The sequence below is a fragment of the Gaeumannomyces tritici genome, assembly GCF_000145635.1.
Source record: "Gaeumannomyces tritici R3-111a-1 unplaced genomic scaffold supercont2.5, whole genome shotgun sequence".
Classification (NCBI taxonomy): Eukaryota; Fungi; Ascomycota; class Sordariomycetes; order Magnaporthales; family Magnaporthaceae; genus Gaeumannomyces; species Gaeumannomyces tritici.
In genome coordinates, this window is record NW_008804549.1 from 2,747,619 (window position 1) to 2,756,740 (window position 9,122).

Sequence of the window (9,122 nt, forward strand, 5' to 3'; positions counted from 1 at the left end):
GGGGGTTCAAGGGTCCAGTGCTTACCAGAATGGAATCGAACTTGTACGTCCGGTTGAAGTTCTCGATGATGTAGCCCATGCCGGTCTGGGTCAGGCCCCGGCCTCCCCAGATCTGGACGGACTCGTCGGCGATCTCGTGGGCCATGCGCGTGGCGCTCATCTTGAGCAGGCCGATGGGGCCGCTCAGGTGCTTGGCCTGCTCCGAGTAGGGCATGTGGCACATCTGGTACGTGATGGTCTCGAGCCACGACTGGTGGGCCTCGACGAGAGCGATCATCTTGGCGAGTCTAGGAAAGGAGTGGGGAAGATTGTCAGCATGCCACTTCCGGGGTCCGTCGCTGTTCGCGAGGTAATGGTTTGGAGGGGCAGGTTAACTCACTTTTGCCGGATGACGGGCTGGTCGATGAGCCTCTTTCCAAACACCAGGCGCTGGTGGGCCCACTTGAGGCACTCCTCGACGACGGTGCGGCAGTTGCGGATGGTGCCGCAGGCCATGGTCCAGCGCTCGTGGTTGAAGTTGCTCAGGATGACGTAGATGCCCTTGTTCTCCTTGCCCAGGAGGTGCTCGACGGGCACCTTGACGTTGTCGAAGGTGATGTAGGTGGTGCCGGCGGTGGGCGAGTAGCTGGTCTTGATGGCCCTGGTCTCGACGCCCTCGCCGCGCTCGATCAGCAGGACGCTGAGGCCCTGGTCCGTCTGGACGCCCGTGACGAAGTAGTCGCTGTAGATGCCGTTGGTGATCCACTTCTTGGTGCCGTTGACGATGTAGTGCTTCCCGTCGGGCGTCTTGACGGCCGTGGTGCGCAGGCGGGCGACGTCGCTGCCGGCAAAGGCCTCGGTGATGGCCAGGCAGATCATCTTCTGGCCGCTAAAGACCTCGGCGGCGATGCGGTCCCGGAGCGGGGCGTTGGCGTAGTTGAGTATGGCCGTCAGGCCGATGACCATGCCGGCCATGTTGCCGTCCTGGAAGCCGCGGGCGTTTGAGCGGGACAGCTCCTGGGCCATGATGAGGTCGTGGAAGTAGTCGAACTCCTTGCCGTCGACGGCGCCGCCCAGCAGGTCGACGCCGTGCAGGTGGCGGCCGGGCCCCATGCGCATCTGCAGGACCCCGGCCTTGGACATCTTCTCGATCAGCTCCTGCGAGATGCGGGTGCCGTCGCGCTCCTTCTGCTGGGCCTCGGGCGTGATGTGCGTGTCGACGAACTCGCGTAGGGCCCGGCGCAGCCGGTGGTGGCTCTCCTTGTAGTAGGGATTCTTGAAGGTCGGCGTGAGCCAGAGCGGCTCGGCGTAGGGCACCAGCGAGAGGTCTCCGGGCTTGGGCGTTATGACGGATGGCTTCTCCCCCGCGACGGTGCCGATGGCGAGGTCGGCGTACTTTGTGAGCCTGAAAGGGATGGTTCGAGGAGTCAGCCATCTGACAAGTGCTTCTTGCTGGAGGGGGCCTTTGGTGAGAACTTACACCTCATGCCTGTGGAGGTTGTAGAAAGCGCTTGTGGCATCGGTGCCAGCGACCTGTCGGAGGACTGCCTCGCCGCCAGGGTGGGCGTCCAGGAACTCGGACGCATCGTAGACGACGGCGTCGATGATGAACCAAACACTGTCCTCGGTGTTGTGCTTCTTGACCTCCTCGCGGGAGAAGGTCTTTTCGGGGACGCCGACAGCCATTGTGTTGTGTGTAATCAGAGAAGTCGCGCGTACTACTGGCTGTGTAATCCTGAGCTGTGGTGGAGGCTCAAGGGCGGCTCAGAAGCAGCTCACGCGTTTGTCTGAGGGAGGATGGGTTGGGTGTCCGTCAAGAACGATAGTGAGGAATGGGAAAAGGTGAAAGAGTTCGAGTACGGAAAGCTCAAGGTCAAGCACGGCTTGGGATCGAGGCGCGACTCTCGGCTTTTTTTTGTCCAGGCCTCTACGAACCAAGGGATCAAACAATTGCGGGCACCTTTACCGAGCGTCCAGCGTCCAGCTGACCCCAGGCCGTCGCGGTCGCAGCGGGGAGACAGGGGCTGAACCCCGGCGGCCCCATGATGTCAGCCCGGTTACCTCGGCCTCCCTCGGCTCGCCTTAGCCTGGGGTCGGGGTTTGGCGGGGAGCGCGCCAGGGGAGCCGAGCTTGGTAATTGCCAGGGCTCCCATTGGCCGGACAGCTCCTAGCTGTGTGCGGCTGGCGATGGAGGTCTCTTGTCGCGGCGTCTGGGCTCGAGTCAACGCTCAGGCTGTGCGTGTCGGCATGTGACAAAATGCCACCAGCTGCCCGTTCAGAGGCATCACAGTCCAAGCCTCGCTCACTCAGCTGAGGTTACGTCCGCTTTATACCTGTGAGGGATGGGCACCTTGTTGGCTGGCGACTTTGCAAGTGCCAGTCATCAGGGTGCTTGCGACCAGCAAGGTGCTCGTTTTTCTGTTGTTTTCTAAAAGCACCACATAAAAGTGGCCAACAAGGTGTCCGTCGATTATCTCACGCTCGTGACCATTGGCGAGAAGCCGTGAGTGATGGATAAGTGACTTCTGCGGTAGGCTCTAACCGCGAGGGCTCGTTCTCTTCATGCCAACAATTCTCGGTCACGAAAGTCTTCTTGTCGATATCCTATTGAACGGTGCGGCCTATCAGCCCTCGCTCATTTTTGGAGCTGCCGCCTCTGTTGGTGAACTGGGGCCTCACTGTTTATTCAGTGTGCATATTTTCGCGTGTGCACGTCGAGACGGACCGAGATGCGCCGTTCCTCGGACCAAACTGGCTGGTGCTGCAGGGCACTGCTGTCCAGGGCCGACAAGGGAATCTCCGGGCATTAATTCGCTGGAATTGCGGCGGAAATGCAGGCTGGTGACCCACTCTGGGCAGGCGGTCTAGAGCGATTGCGGTGTGGCCATTCAATCTTCTTCCCGCGCGGCTCACTGCCCATCTGCAAGACCATGAACTCCTGATCCAACACCTATGGCTTTTGCCCCGCTCCGGCCGATACAGGATCGAAAAATAACACAGTGGCCAGTCATAGTGCACTCACAAACGTCCATGGTTCTTGGATGTGGTCGATTGGCTGTCCTAGCTCCTCTCGTCTCAGTCCGGTCCTGCTCCCGGAACGTCTCCTGTATGTCAGCTGTCATCGCCCTTCTCTTGTCTCAGGCACACCCTCTTCACTCGCACGCCGAGTGTGCATCTGCCGAGCACTATGCGCTCCGCCGATGGGTGCGCAACCGCCGTCTTTCGTTGCATGCCAGCTTCCTTTGCCTTCATTGGCTGCGCCGCAGCAGGCACCAGTTGATCCAACATGTTCTGGGCCCTGTTGCCCCAGTGGGTGTCTTATCAGCCGGTGTTGGCTGTTGTTGTGCCCCTCCACACCCCTCCCTCTCAGTCTCGTCATCCGCCCTCCCTCATGGCTGTTTCACCTGGCAGGGCATGCCCAGGAAGCAAGCGCCGGTCTTCTCGTGAGGCTTTTTCTGTCTTTGGTTTTTTTCTTGGTCGATAAGGGGCCGGAGTCGTCACAATGGGGAATAGAATGGAGGTGTTCCCGCTGGAGTGGCGGCGGAACAGGGATGGCGGCTCTGCAGGTCCTCCTCCGAGCTAGCCGTGTGTGGATGAATATCACCAAAGCCAGACACGGGGCTGTCCTGCGCCCACCAACCAGGAACTTACCTGGCGTATTCATTACCGGTCATTTGCCCCCTCTTGTGTTCTCATCATTGGTGTTGCAAGGTGCACCTTTGTTATTTAGCCTCAAGGCGGTCATGGTATTCATACCGCTATCAGCTTTGCCCCTCGTGACTGACTACACCGCTCTTGGGCTTTGTTTAGTTCTATCACTTGCACTATATATAAGATACCTACATAACTTTCGCCTGCCCCGTTTGGCCTGAGAGAGGCTTTTTCTATTTTGTACCCCCAAGCCATCCCCCAATAAGACAACACTGCGGTGTTATTATCTGACATTTGTGTTGCGCGCCTAACCCTACATCTCTCTTTCATCACAACCTTTCATATTACGTCGTTCCTGCCAGTGCCTCAGTGGTGCCGACAGTCATCATGGACGCCTTCTCCATGTCATACACGAGTGCCTCCCACAGGGATCTCTCTCGTATATACCAAGATCTGAAGGGCGTGCGCTCACACAGCATGTTCGAGACAGCAAAAAGCCATCTATCCAAAGGCAACAAGATGCAGGATATTTCAGCCAAGGTACACCACAAAAAGCCTTCCCCGATGACCGGACCCCGTTCAGTGGTTTTGCGGCGGTGACTACTGCAGGCATGGGTACCCCTGGCGAGATGTACCGCGTGCCACCAAGGGCGGCATGTATCATGAGCGCGCACGTGGGGAAAAGCCACGCCTGTCATCTCCTGGCAACTGGGTGAAGTGGCGCACCTGCTAACACGGCCTACCTCCACAGTATGTCACGCGGAATCTAGGTGGCTCGCCCCATATCGGGGTCGTTGGTGCGGGCCTTGCGGGCCTTAGATGCGCCGACGTACTACTGAAGAATGGGTTCCGCGTCACGATAATCGAGGGGAGGAATCGCGTGGGAGGACGGGTTGTCCAGAAGAAGCTGCCCAATGGCCGTCTGGTGGACGGTGGTCCCAACTGGATCCACGGGACCGAGGACAACCCTATTATGGACCTGGCCAGGGAAACGGATACGAAAACCGGTGCCTGGGACACGACGTCCTACGCATTCGACGAGAACGGCCATCTCTTGCCAACCGCCGAGGGAGAAAGGTATTCTACCCTGATGTGGGAGATCATCGGAGACGCCTTCAAATTTTCCAACGCCCACTCTGCCGAGATCGACGCCTCTGAAAGCCTTCTCGACTTCTTCAAAAGGGAGGTCGAGAAGAGGATCCCAGACTCGTCTGCGGATTTTGAAAAGCAGCGGTATATCCTGCTGCAGATGGCCGAGCTATGGGGCGCTTTCATCGGGAGTCCCATCTCGAGACAAAGTCTGAAGTTCTTTTGGTTGGAAGAGTGCATAGAAGGAGGTTAGTGCTATGCCTCATCTCCCCGATGAGACGGCGGTGTGTATTTTGGAAGCGTGTTGACGCTAACACTGCATCATCTTAGAGAATCTCTTCTGTGCCGGCACATATCAGAAGATTCTGGAGCTGGTTGCGAAGCCCGCATTAGCCGAGGCGACTATCAGATACGAGACAATCGTTTCGCGTGTCACCACCAAAGACGAGGCTAGCGGCACTGTCAAACTCTCGACTTCTGGTGGCGAGGTCCTCGAGTTTGACGAAGTGGTATTCACAGCGCCTTTGGGGTGGCTGAAGAAACACTTGGACGCATTCGAGCCGCCACTGCCTACGCGCCTCTGCAACGCAGTTGCAAATATCAGCTACGGCTGTCTTGAAAAGGCGAGTCCGCGTTCATGTGCCAACATACCAAAAGCAACAAGCCCTAACGCAGCCTTGAAAATAGGTCTATATCAGCTTCCCGAGAGCATTTTGGCTTCCTACTGATGCAAAAGCGCGGTCCGTGCATGGATTCTGCCAATGGCTTTCCCCGGGTTACGCCAACGAGACAAACCCTGCCCGATGGACTCAGGAGGTGGTTGAGCTGGCGTCACTCCCGGGAGATACTGCTCACCCCACGCTACTTTTCTACACGTACGGGAAGGAGTCCGAGCACATAACGAGCACCCTCGACTCACTATCAGGATCAAAGCAGAAGCAAGAGGACTTCATCTTCAAGTTCTTCGAGCCATACTTCTCCCGGTTGCCGCACTATGACTGCGGCTCGGACGACTGCCGACCCGCGTCCTTCCTGGCGAGCTCATGGCTCCGGGACGACCTCGCGGGCAATGGCAGCTACGCTAACTTCCAGGTCGGGCTCGAGAAGGGCGACGAAGATATCCGCGTCATGCGCGAGGGCCTCCCGCAGCGGGGCCTCTGGCTGGCCGGCGAGCACACGGCGCCCTTTGTCGCCCTCGGCACCGCGACGGGCGCCTACTGGAGCGGTGAGAACGTGGCGCAAAGGCTCGCCGAGGCGTATGGGCGTGAGTAGAGCGAGCCATCTGAGAAAGTGGGAACATGGCGGTGCTGCGTTGCGTAAACGTCCACTCGCGGGCTGGATTCATGATTGTCATTGTATTGGGGATTTATTGTTCGGCATTGGCTATCAACTAATCCATCTGGTGATGATGTGCGTGCACCATGTCTGCTTGATAGCACAGAGCCTCGAAACTGCCCTGCTCAGAACGATCCTAAACCGTACTGCTCGCACGTCATCTAACTGCAGTCGAAGGCAACACGGCATTCGGTGTCCCCGTTAGTGCTGCGGCACCTTCCCGTCCCGAGGTCGGTGCTCGTTACGTTGTACCGGAGAATGCCCTCCAGACGGGGCAGTCTGTCGTTTTCGCTTCGGAGCCTGATGGTGACGGGATACGGAAGCTCGGAGCTGATGGAAGTGCTGCCCCGGATCGAGCGGCGCCCGAGTTGGCGGCAGGTGTGGTCGACGATGACCGCGTCTCGGGTTTCCGGCAGCACGGGCAGCGCGATCCTGTAGGTCTTGAGGATCAAGTTACAGGTTCCTTCCACCCCGCAGTCCCCCTGTCGCTTGTGCAGGGCATTCTCTGTAGGGCCGGTAGCGGGCTGCAGCGCGGCCGCGAGGGCGCCTAAGGCGAGCATGGCCGGCGCAAGGAGGGTGCTGGACAATTTCATTGTGGTATTTTCTTTGGTTTTTTTCTTGTGGTGTTGAGTGTCTGATGGGATTCGTGCTCCTTTGCCTGACATGCTGTTCTCAATCTCATCAACTGGCCCCGGAGGAGGAACGCCTTATATAGACGAGCCAGGCAAACTACATTGGTCTCTAGCACCTCAGTACGCGATATTTCCCTAGGCTTCCATCCGGCCTCACTCTTTTCTGAAGGAGCTTGAGAGTGCTTTGGAACGAAGGGTGACTTCCTAAATAAGAAGTCGTTCTTGGTTGTTCCGGCCCCCTCCTGACGCGCCAATCAGGTGTAATATTTGGTTTTTTTTGGTTTTTTTAGCATTCGAATTTTACGCGATAAGAGATGGAGGGTAAGATGTATCCAGAAAGGAGAGTGATTACACCGAAAGCCTTCCTCTATCCCCATTCGAAACGGGCAGGCGGCAAAAGGGCTCAAGAGGAATGTGATGCTGGGTGCCTGGTTTGCTAGCCGGGTTAGGGTTTCGCATGCAGATGCAATGGAGCTGCTGCCCCTCCAAAATTTTAGCGCGGCACCTCGGCGGGATGACGGAGATCGTCAAAGCTTCCATTGAAGTTGACTCACCCGCCAAAGTCTCCCTCCCAGCCAAGAAACCTGACAGTTGCCGTAACGCTTCTGACAACACCCACATCAGATTTGGCAGACGCCGCTCTCCTGTCCAATTGGATCTACCATCGATCGACCCGGCTGCTATTTAAAACCTGTTTGCGACAATCGCGCGTCACCATGGCGCCCGCGCAAGCGAACTTCGCGCCGAGCTTGGACAAATTCCGCAAGTCGCTCAAGGCGCAGCCGCTCGAAGCCTCCATCGAGAGCCTGATCGCGTATGCGGCCCCTCCCCCGCGCCCCTCTCTCGGGCCAGGGCAGACGGGCCAGGCCGGCCATTGTGTTCCAGGGCTAACCGGCTTGCACTCGGGACCAGGCTGCTCAAGCGCCGTCAGATCAAGACCCCGCAGCAATGCGCCGTCGCGACTGCCCACATCCTCCTCCAGGTGGTCGCTAGGGGCGACTGGAAGGATGTGGACCAGCTTCTTGACAGGGTGCAGCAGGTCGGCCGCAGGGTCGGGAGCGCGCGGCCCAAGGAGCTCGTCATTGGCAACATCACGAAGCGCGTGCTGGGCCTGATCCGCGACGAGGCCATGGAGGACCGCAACGCCGACGACGCCCAGAGCGATGCGAAACCCCCAGCCCCGGCCGCTACCCAGGAGCCCGAAGCCCCCGCCCGATTGCCGCGTGTGGCTACCTTGGCCTCGTTGCCGTCGCACATCACTGCTCAGTCCATCTTCAGCCTTCTCTCAGACCCGACCGGAGCACACTCCAGCGCGGGCGGGTCGCCGTTCTTCAGAATGTCGGGAGCCTCCACCCCCATGGGCGCCGGCCCCCAGGGCGCAGGCACCCCGACAGCGAACAGCACGGCCAACATCGCATCACTGCGCACCGAGGTCCTGGACGGTATCGACGAGATCATGGACGAGATCTCACAGGCGGACGAGCAGATGGCGGCGTTTGGTGACGTCTACATCAACCCGGGCGACTACGTCATGGTGCACAGGCCGACGCCGACGGTGGAAAGATTTCTGGCGAGAGCGGCGAGTAAGCGTAAGTTTACTGTTCTCGTTGCGCGCGTCGACGAGGATGATGAGGACGTTGCCGCCGCCTCGGCTCTTGCCGCAACAGCAGCCCCGCCTTCAGACCCCTCGGCAGCAGCAGCAGCCGCGGTGCCGTACGCCGCGCTTCGGAAGAAACTCGCTGCGTATGGCGTCCCCGTCGTCAACTTGGCTGGGATGGGGGTCATGTCATACTTCCCCTTGGCAACCAAGGTCGTGCTCGATGCGAGAGCCATCACGGCGAGTGGAGGCCTGGTGGCTGATGCCGGAGCGGGTCTTCTCGCGCGCGCAGCCAAGGAGTTCAACCGACCGGTCCTAGCGCTCGCCGCCGTATACAGGTTGTCGCCGGCAGACCTGGACGAGCCGGAGCCGGTTCTAGAGTGGGGTGATCCCTCGCCACATGCCGACTTCGCCGACGGAGACCTGCTTGATGGCATTGACATCAGGACTCCCGCCATCGAGTACCTCGGCTCAGAAATGGTGGACATTTACATCACGAACCTGTAAGTTCACGTCTCGATCACGTCTGCCCGGCTCTCCCGGAAGATAAATATGATTTCTAACGCACCTTGGCTTGCTATTTCAGGGGAGCGCATTCCCGGCATTACCTCCAGAGTGTGATCCGGGATCATTACAAACAGGACGATATCGATGTATTCATCCAGTAAAGAAAATGAAGGAAAAATAAATAAGGAAACCAATGCGCCATCGTATTCTGGTAGTGTCGTCTCGGCGCGTCTAGGTCCCAAGCAGCCTTGCTGCATACCTGGCCTCGAATATTGCGATGATCTATGAATGCCCTGGGCGCATCTCTTGTTGCGTAGCCAGAGAAACTTTGA

General features: G+C 58.6%; 3 protein-coding genes across 3 annotated transcripts in view; 2 read left to right on the forward strand and 1 right to left on the reverse strand.

Annotated features, from left to right (window-relative positions):
* Positions 1–2,448, reverse strand: part of GGTG_09917 (acyl-CoA dehydrogenase) — a 3,192-nt gene extending 744 nt beyond the window's left edge. Inside the window, exons 1-3 of the mRNA XM_009227777.1 lie at positions 1,460–2,448; positions 380–1,384; positions 26–287 (exon numbers count right to left, since the gene is read on the reverse strand). Of these exons, the coding sequence (XP_009226041.1) occupies positions 26–287; positions 380–1,384; positions 1,460–1,665 (1,473 nt within the window). The 5' untranslated portion in view covers positions 1,666–2,448. The remainder of the gene's footprint in view (positions 1–25; positions 288–379; positions 1,385–1,459) is intronic.
* Positions 2,449–2,760: 312 nt separating this feature from the next.
* Positions 2,761–6,591, forward strand: GGTG_09918 (amine oxidase). The gene is made up of 4 exons (XM_009227778.1): positions 2,761–4,170; positions 4,382–4,967; positions 5,050–5,342; positions 5,407–6,591. The coding sequence occupies exons 1-4, from the start codon at positions 4,018–4,020 to the stop codon at positions 5,989–5,991; spliced, it is 1,617 nt and encodes a 538-aa protein (XP_009226042.1). The 5' UTR covers positions 2,761–4,017; the 3' UTR covers positions 5,992–6,591.
* Positions 6,592–7,204: 613 nt separating this feature from the next.
* On the forward strand, positions 7,205–9,122 carry GGTG_09919 (translation regulator GCD7). The gene is made up of 3 exons (XM_009227779.1): positions 7,205–7,500; positions 7,599–8,786; positions 8,870–9,122. Exons 1-3 carry the CDS (start codon positions 7,403–7,405, stop codon positions 8,949–8,951), a joined length of 1,368 nt encoding a protein of 455 aa, XP_009226043.1. The 5' UTR covers positions 7,205–7,402; the 3' UTR covers positions 8,952–9,122.